The sequence below is a fragment of the Tachyglossus aculeatus genome, chromosome 12, assembly GCF_015852505.1.
Source record: "Tachyglossus aculeatus isolate mTacAcu1 chromosome 12, mTacAcu1.pri, whole genome shotgun sequence".
NCBI classification, from domain to species: Eukaryota; Metazoa; Chordata; class Mammalia; order Monotremata; family Tachyglossidae; genus Tachyglossus; species Tachyglossus aculeatus.
The window spans coordinates 28,545,796-28,566,281 of NC_052077.1; the positions used below are offsets into that span (position 1 = coordinate 28,545,796).

The following is a 20,486-nucleotide window of genomic DNA, read 5'->3' on the forward strand; positions in this document are numbered from 1 at the left end:
ACCAGTACAAGTGCATTGTACATTTCCAAAACACATAGTAGAAGCATAGAGAAGCAGCATGGCTCAGTGGAAAGAGCCTGGGCTTGGGAGTGAGAGGTCGTGAGTTCTACTCCCGGCTCCACCACTTATCAGCTGTGTGACATTGGGCAAGTCACTTAACTTCTCTGTGCCTCGGTTACCTCATCTGTAAAATGGGGATTGAAACTGTGAGCCCCATCTTCTAGACTGTGAGCCCACTGTTGGGTAGGGACCGTGTCTATATGTTGCCAACTTGTACTTCCCAAGGGCTTAGTACAGTGCTCTGCACACAGTAAGCGCTCAATAAATACGATTGAATGAATGAATGAATGTGGGACAACCTGATTACCCTGTATCTACCCCAGCACTTAGAACAGTGCTTGGCACATAGTAAGCGCTTAACAAATACCATCATTATTCATTATTAGTATAGTGCTCTGCACACAGGTCACTTACTGAATACCACTGACTGAGTGATTGATAGTTGGCGACAGGCATGTAAGGGAAGACAAACAAAAATGCAGAGACAAAGATGATGAAAATCAGGAAATGAAAGAAGCAGCTGATTTCAGGCTCCTTGCAGATCTAATACTCTTACAATTAACCCTTCAAAAATAAAAAGTATGAAAGAAGTGAAAAATTGATGCACCAATTAGTGGCTGTTTCATTTGTTTCCATTGGAAACTTCTTGAGGACAGACTCCTCATTTGTTTTTTTGTCTTGTAAGCAGCTCCTAGAAAAATTGTTGTTATTCTCAGAGTTTCTTTGATCACTATGCAAACTGGCCAAATGTCTAGGATCACAGTTATCAGAAGGGCTTAAAGGTCACTGAGGCATTGAGGCTGTAGGGTGCCGAGTAAGATGACCGGGCAGGATGGAGGGAAAATGATCTATCCCTTCACAGAAGCAGCAGTCCAGCCCTGTTACCTGACTTCTTCATCAACCTCTGTCTTAAGGCCGAGATACCTTTTAGACTGTGAGCCCACTCTTTTAGACTGTGAGCCCACTGTTGGGTAGGGACAGTCTCTATATGTTGCCAATTTGTACTTCCCAAGTGCTTAGTACAGTGCTCTGCACATAGTAAGCGCTCAATAAATACGATTGATGATACCAGTTCCACACTGGAATGGGCACAGAGGGGACAAACTTTGGTTTGGGTTCACTGCTGCCCAGAGCTCACCAGAGCTATAAACTAATCCTAGAGGCCCTGTCAATATTCCAATCTTTATTACATCACGCTATTTCTAGAGATCAAGCTGCTCAAATACTGATACTGTGGTCCTCCTCTGGACTATTTTTTACTATTCTATTTATTTTGTTAATATGTTAATATGTTTTGTTCTGTTGTCTGTCTCCCCACTTCTAGACTGTGAGCTCGTGTTGGGTAGGGACCATCTCTATATGTTGCTAACCTGTACTTCCCAAGAGCTTATTTAGTGCTCTGCACAAAGTAAGCACTCAATAAATATGATTGAATGAATGACTATAAGCTCCTTAGGGTCTATCATCTAATTCATATTCTAATTCGTATGAGAAACAGCGTGGCTCAGTGGAAAGAGCCTGGGCTTTGGAGTCAGAGGTCATGGGTTCAATTACCGTCTCCGCCAATTGTCAGCTGTGTGACTTTGGGCAAGTCACTTAACTTCTCTGTGCCCCAGTTACCTCATCTGTAAAATGGGGGTTAAGACTGTGAGCCCCCTGAGGGACAACCTGATCACCTTGTAACCTCCCCAGTGCTTAGAACAGTGCTTTGCACATAGTAAGCGCTTAATAAATGCCATCATTATTGGACTCTCCCAAACAGTATAGTGCTCTCCCCACAGTAGGCACTCAATAAACACCATTTTATTAAATTAAGAGAAACAGGTCCATAGTTATCATCATCATCAGTGCACATCTGCTGTCTGTCCAGATATCTGAGCCGTGTTGTTGGGTAGGGACCATCTCTAAATGTTGCCAGTTTGTACTTCCCAAGCGCTTAGTACAGTGCTCTGCACAAAGTAAGCACCTAATAAATACGATTGAATGAATGAGTGAATGAATGAATACCTCTACTTCTTGCATCAAATACAACTGGAATTTCTGGATTGTAAACTTTTTCATTCATTCATTCATTCAATCGTATTTACTGAGCTCTTACTTTGTGCAGAGCACTGTACTAAGTGCTTGGAAAGTACAAATCAGCCGAAAAGAGAAACAATCCCTGCCCACGACTTTTTGAGGGCTGGGTTCATGTTTATTGATTGTATTGTACTTTCCCAACCTCTTAGTAGTGTGCTCTGTACAGAGTATGCACTTGATTAATATCATGGATTAATTGATTGCTTGGGGGTTGGTTAACTAGACCAGGAAGCTACAGGGCACTCTGAGCTCTGTTCTCTTTGCATCAGGGTGAGAGGGTCAGGGAAAGAGTCGGAAATGCTATTTATATGGAACATTAGCTTATTCTCCACGTTAGACAGAGCATAACTCAGAGTAAAGGAGAAGATGAAGAGCGGAGGCCACTCTTTTCTCCATGAAAAATACATCTGCTGGGTAGCAGGAGAGTTGCAAGCTCACTGATTAATTAGCTTCAGTAGACTGTTTATTTAAAATCATGTCTATCTGCATACTTATCACCTACTTCCTAGGAGAAAATCCCATTTCTCTTTTAAAATTTTATGCTTTGTGTGTCAGGGAGACTAATTTTATCATTAATTCACTTCCCTATACGGCAGCCTAAGTAAACAGAAACTAACATTTATTAGCACATTAGCACGAAAGTTTTAGCCAAAATAATAGAACAATTGCTATTCATTTCTCAGGGCAGCCTTCATTATTTAAAGTGAATTCATAACATAATTAACAATAATAATTAGTAGAATTAGAAATAATTGTTTGCTGCGGGGAGATATCCTTACCAGAGTGTATCATCAATCTCTATTTCTTTTAGCTTCAATAAATTGTAATTTTTCATTTCCTCCATAGATGGCAGTAACTTTTTCTGTTTTCATCTAATTTTGGCAGAAAAAACGAGTTCTTCACACAGCCTAGGTAACGATTTTCTTCTCCACTCCCCTTTAATTCTGACTCTTTTGCCTTTCTATTTTTTTCCTCTCTCTAATAGTAGTGGCATTTCCTCACTTCATCATTTTTGTTTAGATGTTTTTCTCTCAACCAACTTGTCATTATCGTTGGTTACCATCTGACATTAATTCCTTACTTCTTTGCGTTGTCATTGCCTGAATTCCCTTAATTGACCCACAAAATCGTTCAATCATATATTACATATTTACTATTCTATTTATTTTATTTTGTTAATATGTTTTGTTTTGTTGTCTGTCCTCCCCTTCTAGACTGTGAGCCCGCTGTTGGGTAGGGACCGGCTCTATATGTTGCCAACTTGGACTTCCCAAGTGCTTAGTACAGTGCTCTGCACATAGTAAGCGCTCAATAAATATGACTGAATGAATGAATATGTTCCCCCTCCTCCCCCTCCCCATCCCCCCCACCTTACCTCCTTCCCCTCCCCATAGCACCCTGTATATATGTATATATGTTTGTACGTATTTATCACTCTATTTATTTATTTATTTTACTTGTACATATTTATTCTATTTATTTTATTTTGTTAATATGTTTGGTTTTGTTGTCTGTCTCCCCCTTCTAGACTGTGAGCCCGCTGTTGGGTAGGGACCGTCTCTATATGTTCCTCCTCCCCCCCATCCCCCCCACCTTACCTCCTTCCCCTCCCCACAGCACCTGTACATATGTATGTTTGTACATATTTATTACTCTATTTATTTATTTTACTTGTACATATTTGTTCTATTTATTCTATTTTGTTAATATGTTTTGTTTTGTTGTCTGTCTCCCCCTTCTAGACTGTGAGCCCACTTTTGGGTAGGGATCATCTCTACATGTTACCAACTTGTACTTCCCAAGTGCTTAGTACAGTGTTCTGCACACAGTAAGCGCTCAATAAGTATGATTGAACGATTGAATGAATGAAAATCCCTGGAGACAGGAACAGTTTTCCGCTCCCGACTCCCGATCCCTAAGCATCATGGACCACTAGTTTTCTGGGTTCTGTTGAGGGTGGTAAATCAATCCATCAATCAACCCTATTTATTGAGAACTTACTGTGAGGAGAGCACTGTAATAAGAACCTGGGAGAGTACAATACGACTGAGTTGACAGACACACTCCACATTTTTTTCTAATTTGTCTACTCATTTTTTTCCGATCTTGCTTCTATGTTTTTCTTTTCATTTCCCTACTCCATGCCGATCTAAGTCTTTTCATTTCCTATTTCCAGGTTTCAACTGCCCTTGTAGTTGCAGATTGGTAAGGTTTTGTACGTGGCTCTATTTTTATCTTGACTTTTTTTCTCTTGGTACTTTATGTTCTCCATTTTTTTTTCCATTTCCCTTTTGATATTTTTCCCATCCCTCCCCATAATTAATTACTTGCATTGTTCTCCCCTTTCAAAGAGGCACAGAAAAACTGCGGCTGTAACACAGAGGGGAAGCCATTCCTCTCCTTTGAGCTTCCTCCCTGCAGTCTCCTCTTCAGATTAGGGAAGGTGAGATGCTGGAATGAAATGTATTCATTCTTCAAAACAACATGGCCTGGGGGATAGAGCACAGGCCTGGGAGTTAGAAGGACCTAAATGAATTTTTTGGGTGACCTTCGGCAAGCCACATAACTTCTCTATACCTCAGTAACTTCTTCTGCAAATTGGGGATTCATTCAATCGTATTTATTGAGCACTTACTGTGTGCAGAGCACTGTAATAAACGCTTGGGAAGTCCAAGTTGGCAACATATAGAGACGGTCCCTACCCATCAGCGGACTCACAGTCTAGAAGGATTAAGACTGAGAGACCTGTGTGGAACAGGGATTGTGTCCAAACTTATTAGTTTAGTTTAGTTAGTTTAGAGCTTAGTACAGTGCTCTGCACACAGTAAGCACTCAATAAATACGATTGATTGATTGATTATTAGCTTCTATCTACTGCAGCACTTAGTACAGTGTCTCACACATAGTAAGTGCTTAACAAATACCATACCAAAGATAGTCCCTTTACTTTAGGCATCCATGTGTAAAATAGTAGGAAACCTTTTCATAATAGTGGCAAAAAGTAATTTTTAGCTAAAACATGACTGCTAAAACAACCCAAGTTTCACAATGAATTTCGCAGGTCTGAAAGGAAATTTTTCTAGAAGTAACCTCCAAGAAAGGCTTCCTTATTAACAATAATAATAATAATAATAACTGTATTTGTTAAGCTCTTACTAAGTGTCAGACACTGTTCTAAGCCCTGGGTAGGTACAAGATAATTGAATTGAACAGAGTCCCTGCAAAATAGGGCTCACACTCTTAATCCCCATTTTACAGATGAGGGAACAGAGGCACTGAGAAGTTAAGTGACTTTCCCAAGGTAACACCACAGACAAGTGACAGAGCCGGAATTAGAACCCATGACCTTCTGATTCCCAGTCTTGAGCTCCATTCACTAGGCCATGCTGCAATGTCATAACTCCTGTAATTGTAATCTGAACATCTATGAGCTTGAAACATTTCAATAACCAGTCGGTCGATATTTTTTGAGCACTTTTTGTGTGCAGAGCACTATACTGAGTGCTTGGAAGAGTAAAAGAGTCAATAGGGCCTCTCCCTGCCCAAAAAGGAGTTTACAATCTAGAGCAGAAAGGTTTTAACTTAAACTACTGTTTGTTATATGGATTCACTATTAAAGCTATGTTTTTAAAGCGGCATTTGAAGAGACATTTCCAAAACAACTTGTTCAAATCAATACATGGTTTATGTTTCACTGGGTCACCAGGGCAATTTATTTCCTAAGGAAGTAAACCTCCTCCTGGCAGGATGAGTTACCCCCTCAGTGAACTTGTGGCCCGAAGGAGATAAAGGGGCTTCCATAGATGTCTAATTTAGATAGGGAGGAGAATGGTCTCTATGAAAACCTCTAGGAAAATCAGCGGTTAAGTATTTAGTCTAAGCCAAGCACCCTTCTAAACTCTGGGGACTGACAGATAATTTAAGTACCTTCCCCATGATTACACAGTAGATATGTGAAAAAGCTTGGATTAGAAACTAAGTCTTCTGTCTCCAAGCCCCTTGTTTGTTACACAGATGCCTTACTGCTTCCCTGATTCCCAAACCTATAATCTTTACACTAGATTTAACGATAATAATAATTGTGGCATTTGTTAGGTGCTTACTATGTGCCAGGCCTTGTACTAAGTGCTAGGGTAGGTAGAAGATAATCGGGTTAGTCACAGTCTCTGCCCCCATGATGATGATGATGGCATTTGTTAAGCGCTTACTATGTGCAAAGCACTGTTCTAAGCGCTGGGGAGGGTACAAGGTGATCAGGTTGTCCCAAGGGGGGCTCACATTTTTTATTCCCATTTTACAGATGAGGTAACAGGCACAGAGAAGTTTAAGTGACTTGCCCAAAGTCACACAGCTAACAGTTGGCTGAGGAGAAGCAGCGTGGCTCAGTGGAAAGAGCCTGGGTTTTGGAGTCAGAGGTAATGGGTTCAAATTCTGGCTCCGCCTATTGTCAACTGTGTGACTTTGGGCAAGTCACTTTACTTCTCTGTGCCTCAGTTATCTCATCTGTAAAATGGGGATTAAGACTGTGAGCCCCCTGTGGGACAACCTGATCACCTTGTAACCTCCCCAGTGCTTAGAACAGTGCTTTGCACATAGTAAGCGCTTAATAAATGTTATCATTATTATTATTATTATAACCCATGACCTCTGACTCCAAAGCCCGTGCTCTTTCCACTGAGCCACGCTGCTTTTCTAATCCCCCACAGTCTCAATCCCCCACTTGACACCTGTCCGCATGTTTTATTTTGTTGTCTGTCTCCCCCTTCTAGACTGTGAGCCCACTGATGAGTAGGGACCGTCTCTATATGTTGCCAACTTGTACTTCCCAAGCGCTTAGTACAGTGTTCTGCACACAGTAAGCGCTCAATAAATACAATTGAATGAATGAATGAATATCACATATCAGGTAACTGAGGCACAGAGAAGTGACTTGCCCAAAATCACTTAGTAGGTGAACAGCGGAGATGGAATTAGAAACCAGGTCCTTCAGACTGTATCCATTAGGCCGCACTGCTTCTCTATTAAAACTTCTTATTAAGGAATATTCCAAGTTTCTATTACATGTAGAGTACTGCAGAGTGTGTAGAGTACTGTTCTAGGATCTTGAGAGCACGAAATTATTGGTAGACATGATCTCTGCCCTCAAAAAGCTGGCAGAAATTACTACAGTCATGGTAAAATAAAATCAAGTGTCTGCAAATGGATGGGAGTCTATATTCTCTTTATAATGATAAATACTTAGCTCCAGGGACCCAAACACAGTATTTTCCCCTAAAACAACAACAAAAAGACTCCTGTTAGCATTTTGTTCCACAATCCACACCTTCTCCCTTTCAAGAGTTTATTCACTCTGTAGCAAAATAGATTTAATAAGCACAAGCATTATAAACACGAAGCAGAAAAAGAAACAACGTGTTTTTTTTCTCAGAATGGCTTTTTGTAGCATAATTGTTTGAATGGCTATTTGAATAAGGGCTTTAGATCAAGAAGCTATTTAAAAAAATCATTTGCCAGTTCAAACACAACATTGTATAAAGCTTAAGAGTTCATGACAAAGCCACCAAGCAGTAAAAGGAAAAATACAACACACAACAAATCCTAAGAAACAAGGGGAGATTAGGTAAATGGAAGAATTCAGTTACAAAATTAATTTTTAGAACATATGGATTAGCAAATGCACATGCAAATTGCAAAAGGTATTTAAAATCTAATTAAACGGTCTTCAAAGTGCCCACGCTGGGTCTTTAAAATCAAATAAAATCCTCATTATTGCATTAACCTTCTTTTGCCTCTATTATCCAGTTATTATGATGCTCTATAACTACCTCCAATATACAGGTTTGGTAACATTAAATTTTACTCACACAAATGGATTAGCAGATCATTTGACCAGTGCATTTGTTCAACAGGTATATATCCGTGCTTAATTTGGCTTCTAATTTATCCACTAATGATTCAACAGGCAAAAGCTGTGGTCTACAATCTTAAAATGTCTATTTTTCCCACAGACAGACCTATGTTTTATGTAAATGCTGGAGAAATGAATAGGTGTTTGTGGAGGGGTGGGTGAAGGAAAGAATATTGGAAGACATATGGGCCTGCAGATCTACAAATTAATAGCTTTTATGTTATATTATGCATTTATCCACTCGGTTGTCACCAGTGCATATCACTTGGAACAGAGGTGGTGACAGGAAAAGGTGAGTAGGTAAGTGAGAATATGGCTGCAGCTTCTTTGTGAGCTGAGAACGTTTTTACCAAATCTGTTATATTATGATCTCGAAACACGTAGTCCAATGCTCAATAAAATTCAGTAAATGCTCAATAAATATGACTGATTGATAGGCTGTCATTACATTGTTGCTCATTCTTTCGAATTCTTGAGGTTGAGCTCATAGGGAGGAGCAACTGTGGATGGTATGCATCTGCCGTGGTGATGGAGGAAGACTGATGAAACTCCAGTTGACTCTTCCAGTCAATCGTTGGTAGATTTTCCATTTAGGTTAGGTCCTATGGACTCTGGCTATACTGGTCAAGCAGCTTGAGAAGCAGCGTGGCTCAGTGAAAAGAGCCTGGGCTTGGGAGCCAGAGGTCATGGGTTCTAATCCTGGCTTTGCCACTTGACAGCTATGTGACTTTGGGCAAGTCACTTAACTTCTCTAATAATAATAATAATAATGGTATTTATTAAGCGCTTACTATATGCACAGCACTGTTCTAAGTGCTGGGGTGGTTAAACGTTGATGATCAGGTTGTCCCACGGGGGGCTCACAGTCTTAATCCCCATTTGACAGATGAGGTAACTGAGCCCCAGAGAAGTTAAGTGACTTGCCCAAAGTCATACAGCTGACAAGTGGTGGAGCCGGGATTTGAACCCATGACCTATGACTCCAAAGCCCGTGCTCTTTCTACTGAGCCACGCTGCTTCTCTGTGCCTCAGTGACCTCATCTATAAAATGGGGATTAAGACTGTGGGCCCCACGTGGGACAACCTGATCACCTTGTATCCCTCCCATCCCTAGCATTTAGAACAGTGCCTCACACATAGTAAGCGCTTAACAAATGCCATCATTATTATACTGGTCAGCTGAAAATAATGGCAGTGATGACAACAGCTGCTTCAGTCCATTCCATCCCCAAGGACATGATGTGTGTGTTTGTGTGTCTGTGCGCACATTTGGGCACGCACAAACATTTCTAGACTGTGAGCCCACTGTTGGGTAGGGACCGTCTCTATATGTTGCCAACTTGTACTTCCCAAGCACTTAGTACAGTGCTCTGCACACAGTAAGTACTCAATAAATACGATTGATTGATATTCTATCACATATAATGTTACAGACACAAGGATAAAATCACTGTCAATTGATTATGCTGACATCATAATCTAGGACTCCCTTCGGGGATATTTTCAAATCTGATTTTCTCTTTAGTCAAGAAACTCTTATCTAGGCATGTCAATTAACTGAAGGAGTCCTTCTGGTGCCGGTGGATGAAATAGTGTCTGTCAAGAGTATGACTAGTTCATTTTTTGGCATCGGTAAAAGTGATCAGGAGCAGTATCATGCGTATGTCCCTATTGTGAACATGTAAAGGAAATCTGCCTCGAGGGGAAAGCAAACACTGAATAACTTGAAAAGATGCAGAGCCCTTTTGCCTAAAAGCTGAAGTTCCCCAAGACTGTTCTGAAAACAGCAACAAAATGAATGAAATGAATTCTACTTAATCACACTCTTCGGATTTATACAGAATGCATCTTTTGACAAGGCCCCCAAATACCTCACCTACCGCAGTGTTCTGAACATTTGTATTCTTTGAAAAGCATCAGAGCTAAAAAGGTACTTTAGCACTGCTTCTACAGTGAAATAATTAAATAGCTTCTGAATTCATTCATTCATTCATTCGATTGTATTTATTGAGCACTTACTGTGTGCAGAGTACTGTACTAAGCGCTGGGGAGGTTGCAAGGTGATCAGGTTGTCTCACAGGGGCCTCACAGTCTTAATCCCCATTTTACAGATGAGGTAACTGAGGCCCAGAGAAGTTAAGTGACTTGCCCAAAGTCACACAGCTGACAATCGGCAGAGCCGGGATTTGAACCCATGAACTCTGACTCCAAAGACCGTGCTCTTTCCAATGAGCCAGACTGCTTCCCCAAGGAAGGAAGGAATCCCAAGGAATCCCTAAGGAAAATTTCCTATGACTCCTACTCTTGATATTTTTAAGACTCTTCCTGCTCAACAACCTTAAATTTTCTACTAATTAATGATGCAATGCTAATACTGAGGCAAACCCGAAGAATAACTAAATTACATTATTATCTCACTCAAGTGCTTAGAACGGTGCGTTGTACTCAGGGGATACAAAATAAATACCATTACTCATTACCGTTACTACACTACCACTATTACTACTACTAAATAATAATAACGATGGTATTTGTTAAGCGCTTACTATGTGCAAAGCACTGTTCTAAGTGCCGGGGAGATACAAGGTTGTCCCGCATGGGGCTCACCGTCTTAATCCCCATGAGGTAACTGAGGCCCAGAAAACGTAAGTGACCTGCCCAAAGTCACACAGCTGACAATTGGCGGAGCCGGGATTTGAACCCATGACCTCTGACTCCAATGCCCGAGCTCTTTCCACAGAGCCATGCTGCTTCTTCTTCTTCTGTTATTACTACTACTACTACTACTACTACTACTACTACTACTACTACTACTAATAATAATAATAATAATAATAATAATGATTGTGGTTTGTTAAGTGCTCACTATGTACCAAGCACTGTACTAAGAACTGGGGTAGATGTAAGACCATCAGGTTTCTCATGGGGCTCACTGTCTAAATAGAAGGGAGAACAGGTTTAAATCCTCATTTTGTGGATAAGGGAACTAAAGCCTAGAGAAGGTAAGTAATTTGCCCAAGTTCACACTGCAAATAAGTGGTGAAACTGGGATTAGAACTCAAGTCCTTTGACTCCCAGGCTGCTGCTTAGTCTTAGCGGAATAGGAAACCTATTGGGGGCTTCATAAATGGTTAGATCTGTCTTGCAAATGCTGTTTTCCACCAGGAATATTACTCCTACAATCCATCGATCGCATTTATTGAGCACCTACAAAATCTCCGCCATCAAAGAGTTGATAGTCTATTTTACGTTGATTTCATATATATACAATGCTACCCCTCTACAAATCCAGAAACCTCAATCTCTTTGTTCTGTTCTCCATATAAATGCTAAGAGCATTTGCCCTTTATAGAGATTATGATACCTGGGCAATCCAGACTGAAATGGAGTAAAAATAAATGAATCAGTTCTCCATATAAATGCTAAGAGCATTTGCCCTTTATAGAGATTATGATGCCCGGGCAATCCAGACTGAAATGGAGTAAAAATAAATGAATCAATTCTCCATATAAATGCTAAGAGCATTTGTCCTTTATAGAGATTATGATACCCGGGCAATCCAGACTGAACGGGAGTAAAAATAAATGAATCGATCAGTAGTATTTATTGAATACCCCCTACTGGGATTTCCTTGTGACTACCCACTCTACTGAACTGTTGTCTTCCAAGTCTCTTATCCAGTGCTCAACATACAATAGCCACTCAATAAATACCACTGATTGATTGATTACCATACTAAAGCCTTGAGAGAACAGAATGACCAGATATGATCTTTTCCCTCAACTAATGGACCACTACAGGGGGGAAATAAGACACTAAAATAAATTACAGAAAGGAGGAACAATGAAAAGGAGATATAGTGATAAGCTAGTGCTTAGATGATAGGGCATGTAAGACATACACTAAAGAGCTACAGGAATCTGTGAGGCCTTAAGTCTTTATGTGGTGCTGGAGAGTCACAGGGAAGATTTATAAGAAGGGAAGGTTAGAAATTAACTGGCGAAAGTATCCTGGTAGAGAATTAATTTCAGAAAGGCTTTTCAAATGGGGAGATGTCTGGTCTGTTGAGTTTGAAGCAAGAGAGAGATCCACACACGGGGGAGGCCATGGGTAAGAGATCAGCATGGCCTAGTGTTAAGAATACGGGCTTGGGAGCTTGGGATGAATAGAGAGACCTGGTATGACATGTTAGAAGAGAGTAAATTCATTCAGAGTAAACGAGAGGGAGAGAGCTGATGGACGGCCTTAAAGGCAATGATCAGGAATTTGTGCTTGATGGAGAAAATGATTAGTGAACATCTAAGATATATGAGTGGAGAGACATGCGCAAAATGAAATTGTAAGAAAAGGATCTGGGCAGCAGAATAAAATATGGACTGAAGAGGGTAGAGTCTGAAGGCAGGGAGAAGAGGTGATCTTGGTAGGAGCAGCCTCAGTGGAGTAAAAAGAACCAACGTCAGATTGTAATGGGCCCAGGGGGGAATTGGAAGGGGAAAAATTGAGGCAGCAGGTGTAGATGACCCAACTGAGGATGTAGATGACCCAACTGAGGAGTGTGGACCGGAACGGGAAGGGGAAAATGAAGCAATACCTGGATTGTGTAGTGGGATCCAGAGAAGGTTTATTTTAGGATAAGTGAGATGTGGATATGTTTGAAGGTAGACGAGAAGAGAAGAGATAGGGTTGGATGTGGTAGATTCTGAAAGCGGGCAGAGAATCTCCTTTTGAGAGGCAGCTGAGAAGGATGATAGAGTGGATATGACGATGGGCGGTGAGGGAAAACTACGCAACTCACTCTTGATGATTTCAATTCTGTCGACAAGGTTGTAGGCAAGACCGTTAGGATCGAGAGAAGGCTGATTTAGGGGCACTTGGGGCTTAAAGAGGAAGTTAAAGTTCTGGAATAATTGGTAGGGTCAATGAGCACGGGACTTGAGAAGAAATGTAGTTGTGTAGTACAGTGCTTTGCACATAGTAAGGGCTCAATGAATATGATTGATAAAAGAGACAGAGTTAGGGCAAGCAAGGATGACTTTAAGGTGGCCGAAGTTGGCTTGGTTGCCTGATTTTCTACAGCAGAAGTGGAGTAAAGAAAGCATATTATGGAGGAGTTCAAGGATAGAAAGGAAATATATTACATATTCAATTCTCATGACTCCCGCTGCACATGTTTCCCTAGTCAAACTGGTTTGGTTCTCATTAGACACCCTTACTCTGATTCCTTAAAGGTGCTTGATGTATATGGATGCTGAATACTTCAATCACTGGTTCCAACATTTTTCTTCTCCATTAGCAACACTCAATTTCCTGTAAGGATTATCCAAATGTGTAGGATTAGAAGGTACAAAGAGAAGCAGCGTGGCTCAGTGGAAAGAGACCGGGCTTGGGAGTCAGAGGTCATGGGTTCAAATCCCGCCCCCGCCACTTGTCAGCTGTGTGACTTTGGGCAAGTCACTTAAATTCTCTGGGCCTCAGTTTCCTCATCTGTAAATTAGGGATTAAGACTGTGAGGCACACATGGGACAACCTTGACTACCTTGTATCCTCTCCAGTGCTTAAAACAGTGTGTCGCACATAGTAAGTGCTTAACAAATACCAACATTATTATTATTATTATTACAAACTCATTTTCTGATGCATACTTCACCATAAATTCAAATGGGGCACTGTGTATTATACTGTCTAGTATAGATACCCTCTTTCTCACTTTTTTTTATAAACATGACTATATTGATTTTCATTTCTCCATTTTAAAGTGGGTCAAAAATATTGGCATTCATTTCATGTTACAAAACTGCAATAATTTGAAAAGTGAAACAATTTTTATAAGGTATCTAAGTTCTACTGCAAATCAGAAGTAGAAATAGAAGAGTAATCCAGGCATCTTGTGCCTAAATCCAGTCATAGCAAGTTACCACTTCAAAAGGGTTTTCCATCTGTTAAGAAAAGGGTTTTACAAGAGAAGCATTGACATATTCTCTCCTTCACCTCTGATTTCCTTCATGAAACAAGATGGGCACAAGTTGCTGAAACTACACGAGTTGGTAATTTCACATAATAATGATGGCATTTGTTAAGCGCTTACTATGTGCAAAGCACTGTTCTAAGCACTGGGGAGATACAAGGTGATCAGGTCGTCCCACGTGGGTCTCGCAGTCTTAATCCTCATTTTCCAGATAAGGTAACTGAGGCTCAGAGAAGTTAAGTGACTTGCCCACAGCTGACAAGTGGCGGAGCCGGGATTTGAATCCATGATCTTTGACTCCAAGCCCGGGCTCTTTCTACTGAGCCATGCTGCTTCTCACATGTACCTCTCCTGGTGCTCTGCACTCTGGCACACAGCAATTGACTAATAGATGCCCTAATGATTGATTATGAAAGCGCTATTATTCACTTCCCTAATTCATGATTAAGTCACCATGATTAGCACCATACCAAGACTCACAATTGGCTTAAAACCTATCTTTTTTCCTTCAAGTTTGTCTACGTAAGTAGGAAAATTAGCAAGGAAATTGACCCATGTTGGTGAACTATAAAAAGGAATAATTTAGGGAAACCATATACACAATAAGGGTATTGCTACTTACCATTCACTTGAAAGATGTGTGTCTGATAGAGTGTATCATAACCATCGGCATAGCAGGTGTAATTCCCCATGTGAGTTGTGGTGACCTTGGTAATGTACAAGGATCCATCATCCCCAAAATCCTAAGGATGAAAAGAGAAGCAAAGTGATTATTCTTATCTTATCACTCTATTTATTTAACCTGTACATATCTATTCTATTTATTTTATTTTGTTAGTATGTTTGGTTTTGTTCTCTGTCTCCCCCTTTTAGACTGTGAGCCCACTGTTGGGTAGGGACTGTCTCTATATGTTGCCAACTTGTACTTCCCAAGCACTTAGTACAGTGCTCTGCACACAGTAAGCGCTCAATAAATACGATTGATTGATTGATTATCTTAAAAACACGATAATGAACAGGATCTTAAAGTTACAGGAAAATTCCAGCAAAACCACAATCTCAAAGTCAGAAAAGAAATGGCATTTCCTGCCTAAGCTTAAAATTAGATTGAAATTTCTCTTTTACCTAGGTTAAAATGGAAGCTCGGTGTTTACGCACAGTACAATGTGACTTTATGGCTAATTCCCCACAACCCTGCATATGTCTTTGATTAGATGTTGAGAAAGTTAATTTGCATGCAGAATAACTGCAATCCTAGATGATTTGTTCCCATATTGGTTTAAGATTTCATAACTGAAATGACTTCAGAATGATTGTTTCATAAGAAAACAAATGAACTCTACTTTGTCTATATTTACCTCCCTTTTGATGTTTCTCTCTTTGCAATTTGTTGTTCTGAAAGATGTTAGTCCCCATGCAATGTTTCATTCTTTTCTATTATCTCTTGAAGCAGTTTCTGTCTGCATTTCTTTAGGAATAAAATCATCTAGGCTTCACTGTGAACTTCCTGAAATTCCTTCATGAAGTACAGCTTTGTTTTTGTTGTTACTTTTTCTCCCACCTTAAGGTGAGGGAGTTACGTTTGACGTCACCCCTTAAACCAAAAGGGATCATGTTGAGGCTCCATTATGGCTTCTAAACTTTTGCGACTACTGTAAGGCACATGATAATTTTACATTTCTTGGTACTCCTTCCCTCACCCGAAGTCAATAAACACAAGGAATGCCACTATTAAAGGCATTCCAGACAGGGGTGAGATTCTTCCCTATCCACTTTTCTTCCTTTACTTACTTCCTTCTGCTCCTTATCACAGTTTCCTCCTTTCTCTTCTCGTCACAGAGAATGAACTTGATTTTCTCATCCCTTTATAACCACCGCATCACCCCGAAGCCTCTGACTTGTATTTTCGCGTAATTTATATTTAAAGCTCTTGGGTTCCTGTTAGCTGGCAGTCTGTTCTGCCATTCCACTTGGCATCTAGAAGTAACGCATAACCCTGAACTGCCTAAAAGAGTTCTATGTCTCTTCTATGTCTCCTGTCTTCCAGGCAGGGAAGCAGCGTGGCTCAGTGGAAAGAGCATGGGCTTTGGAGTCAGAGGTCACGGGTTCAAATCCCGACTCCGCCAACTGTCAGCTGTGTAACTTTGGGCAAGTCACTTAACTTCTCTGGGCCTCAGTTACCTCATCTGTAAAATGGGGATTAAGACTGTGAGCCCCCCATGGGACAACCTGATCACCTTGTAACCTCCCCAGTTCTTAGAACAGTGATTGCACATAGCGCTTAATAAACGGCATTATTACTATTATTATTATTCTGTCTACAGTCACTATTCAGTAGATGTTGGATGTTAGACAAATAGAAAAACGGATACAAAGACATTATGTGATAAATATTAGGCAGATGATAGCTCAAAGCTAGATGATGATGATGATGATTTATAGCTTATATGATAGTGTGAAAAAATTTTGCATCACTTCCTCATTAAATAAACTTGCCAGGCCCAATGTGTCTAACAGGTACATTCAATCTCCGCCCTGCGCCCTCTGACATTCAACTAGATTGAACTAGGTGGCTAAATAGTCTAAAGGGTTGAGAGACAATATAATTCATCAAAGAGAAGGAACGAAACCCCACCCAGTGATTTGAGTTTCCAGGAATATTACATGAGCATATTTCTATTTTGAGGTGTGCGCTTTAGTAGTATCAACTAAATAGCTGAGAAATTATTCCGCCTTCATTGCCTTAGAGTTAATAGAACTTAGCTTCAGTCCTTCTGCGAACATTTTCAAGGCTTTACTTCCAGGGGACTGGAGGTGTAGGGTCTTTGTTTTTCCTGGAATTCTCTCCTTACTAGTTTAATATTCATTCATTCAATCGTATTTATTTACTGTGTGCAGAGCACTGTACTAAGCGCTTGGGAAGTACAAGTTGGCTCAGGTGTGTGGATGTGGGAAATTGGCCAGCATTCAGAATTCTTGTGATTGGCACATGATGTCCTTTTGTTTTGATTGGGAATATCAGTTTTATTCTTCAAGTGACTTAAAAATTATTTTCAGCAGTGATTGATTGTACAGGCATTCAAGGACACTGACAATGAGAAAATGCCCTTTACATTTTTAGGAAATATATATCTGGATCATGAATGGGTTTGGGGAATGTTGAAAAACCAAATTAGCTCTTTTATCTCCTGGGCCTAAAATTTGCATCCAGTCGACCACCTGAAGCAAAAATTGGAAGATCATCTTTAGGATCTCTGCAGTAACGCTTTCCTTGAGCGAAGGAATTGAACATAGAAATAGAAACTGAAATAGAGAAGCAGCGTGGCTCAGTGGAAAGAGCCCGGGCTTTGGAGTCAGAGGTCATGGGTTCAAATCCTGGCTCCGCCAACTGTCAGCTGTGTGAATTTGGGCAAGTCACTTCACTTCTCTGTGCCTCAGTTACCTCATCTGTAAAATAGGGATGAAGACTGTGAGCCCCCCGTGGGACAACCTGATCACCTTGTAACCTCCCCAGCGCTTAGAACAGTGCTTTGCACATAGTAAGCGCTTAACAAATACCATTATTATTATTAACACTTTAAGTGGGATGGGAACAGGCCTTCAATGGGATCCCAAGTGGAAGGGGTTAGAGAAGCAGCACAGACTAATGGTAAGAGCACGGGTTTGGGAGTCAAAGGACCTGGGTTCTAATCCAGACTCCGCCACTTGTTGTGTGACCTTGGGGAAGTCATTTCACTTCTCTATGCCTCAGCTACCTCATATATAAAATGGGGATTAAGACTGTGAGCTCCACGTGGGACAGCTTGATTACCTTGTACCTACCCAGTACTTAGAACAGTGCGTGGCACATAGTAAGTGCTTAACAAATACCATCATTATTATATGGAAGGGAGATAAATTGAAAAGGGAGAAGAGAAAAAGGAGGACTTATGGATCTACTCCTTATCGTGGCAGGAGAGTTTGTGTATGCTGAGCTATGCCATATAGGGCTACCCGTCAGTGAAAGGCCTAAGCCAAAGCATCAGACCAAGTGATTCACCAGTGTGGGAGAGCAACAGCATGGGAAAGAGACAAAGGTAGATGACTAAGTGATCAAAACGTTGATCAAGACAATGGCAGAGAGTCATGTTTTTACTGGGTGGAAGAAGGTAATGGTAAACCACTTCCACTAAAGGTCACTCTTGGCTTCAAGGCTCTCCATCACTTCACCCCCTCCTACCTCACCTCTCTTCTCTCAATCAGTCAATTGTATTTCTGCATTGATTGGTATGATTGATTCTCTCCTTCTCCAGCCCAGCCCACACCCTCCACTCCTCTGCCACTATCCTCCTCACTGGGCTTCATTCTCGCCTGTCCCGCCGTCGACCCCCGGCCCATGTCCTCCCCCTGGCCTGGAATGCCCTCCCTCCTCACATCCACCAAGCTAGCTCTCTTCCTCCTTCAAAGCCCTACTGAGAGCTCACCTCCTCCAGGAGGCCTTCCCACATTGAACCCCCTTTTTCCTCTCCCCCTCCCCATCCCCCCACCCTACCTCCTTCCCCTCCCCACAACACCTGTATATGTTTGTACAGATTTATTACTCTATTTATTTTACTTGTACATATTTACTATTCTATTTATTTTGTTAATGATGTGCATCTAGCTTTACTTCTATTTATTCTGATGACTTGACACCTGTCCACATGTTTTGTTTTGTTGTCTGTCTCCCCCTTCTAGACTGTGAGCCCGTTGTTGGGTAGGTAGGGACTGTCTCTATATGTTGCCAACTTGTACTTCCCAAGCACTTAGTACGGTGCTCTGCACACAGTAAGCGCTCAATAAATCAATCAATCATATTTATTGAGCACTTACTGTGTGCAGAGCACTGTACCAAGCGCTTAGCACTGTACTAAATAAATGTGATTGAATGAATAAATGAATAAAACTAAAGATCTTTATTCATTTATTCATTCATTCAATCATATTTATTAAGCGCTTACTGTGTGCAGAGCACTTTACTAAGCCTTAGGCATGCAGAACCACTGGCAACACCTATGGCCTTTCCCTATGAAGCTCAGCTCATACAAAAAACCATGTCTTGAGTTTCCTCTGGTTCCTCCTAATCCCCTTCCTTCCTCTAATGTAACCTACAAGCTTCATTAACTTCACCATCATCGTCAGCATTTATCGCTGTCATTTACTGTGCTTCCCTCTCCTCTTCTAAAGAGAGGGAAAGGCATAGTAGCCCATATCCCTCCCTATGTGATTATTCTTTTCCAGCAGATCAGTCAGTAAGTGGTATTTGTTGAGTGCCTACTGTGTGTAGAGAACTGTTCTGTGTGTTTGGGAAAGTTCAGTAAAACAGAGGAGTTGGTAGACTCTTATCATCTCTACTCATCTATTCATTTCTAAAGGAGAAAACCTAAAAAGTTTTATTGGAAAGACCCTCCAGCTAAATGTCACCTCCCCCGCAAGGCCCCTGTTGTGCTTAGATCCTTGAGAGAAGGGATCATGTCTACTAAGAGCATGGCATTGGAGTGAGAGCAAGCGCTCAATAAATACGATTGAATGAATATGATTCGTAAATACGATTGAATGAATGAATGAATTAGAGGATCTGTGTTCTAATCCCAGTTCCACTACTAGCCTAGTGTGTGCCCTTGGGCAAGTAATGACTTCTCTGCACCTCAATTTCTTCATCTGTAAAATGGAAACTAAATACTGTGAGCCTCATGTGGGGCTGAGACTCTATTCCAAGCTGATTTATTCATTCAATCATATTTATTGAGCACTTACTGTATGCAGAGCACTGTACTAAGCGCTTGATAATAAGGGCATTTACTAAGTGCTTACTATGTGCAAAGCACTGTTCTAAGTGCTGGGGAGGTTACAAGGTGATCAGGTTGTCCCACCGGGGGCTCACAGTCTTAATCCCCATTTTACAGATGAGGTAACTGAGGCACCGAGAAGTTAAGTGACTTGCCCAAAGTCACACAGCTGACGAGTGGCGGGGCTGGGATTTGAACCCATGACCTCTGACTCCCAAGCCCGGGCTCTTTCCACTGAGCCACGCTCTTGTATGTGCCCTAGCGCTTAGTTCAGTGCTTGGCACATAGTAAGTGCGTAACACATACAAGGATTATTAATTCTATTGTACTCTCCCAAAGTCCCGGTTCAGTGTTCTGCCTACCATAGGTGCTCAGTAAATACTACTGATGAGTTGATTGCTTGGATAGTACTTGAAAGGAATTAGCAATGGATAGTTGGAAAAACAACTGCGGAAGAGAGGTCTCCTGGCTTGCCACAACCTGACCAACGATCAATCAATCGTATTTATTGAGCGCTTACTATGTGCAGAGCACAGAGCAATGATGATGATGATGAGTGATGTATAGATGAACACAGTGTGGAAGACATGATAATCTTGATGGATTATCAGTCTCAGCAGTTATCCAACACCCTGATAAAATCCCACCACTAGCCACATCACCAAAT

The 20,486-nt window shown here is 41.0% G+C and overlaps 1 protein-coding gene across 3 annotated transcripts in view; it reads right to left on the reverse strand.

Annotated features, from left to right (window-relative positions):
• FSTL5 (follistatin like 5) overlaps positions 1-20,486 on the reverse strand; it is a 580,307-nt gene that overhangs the window by 113,775 nt on the left and 446,046 nt on the right. For all 3 annotated transcript variants that reach the window (XM_038755340.1, XM_038755338.1, XM_038755339.1), the window contains exon 8: positions 14,635-14,755. In XM_038755340.1, the coding sequence (XP_038611268.1) occupies positions 14,635-14,755 (121 nt within the window). The remainder of the gene's footprint in view (positions 1-14,634; positions 14,756-20,486) is intronic.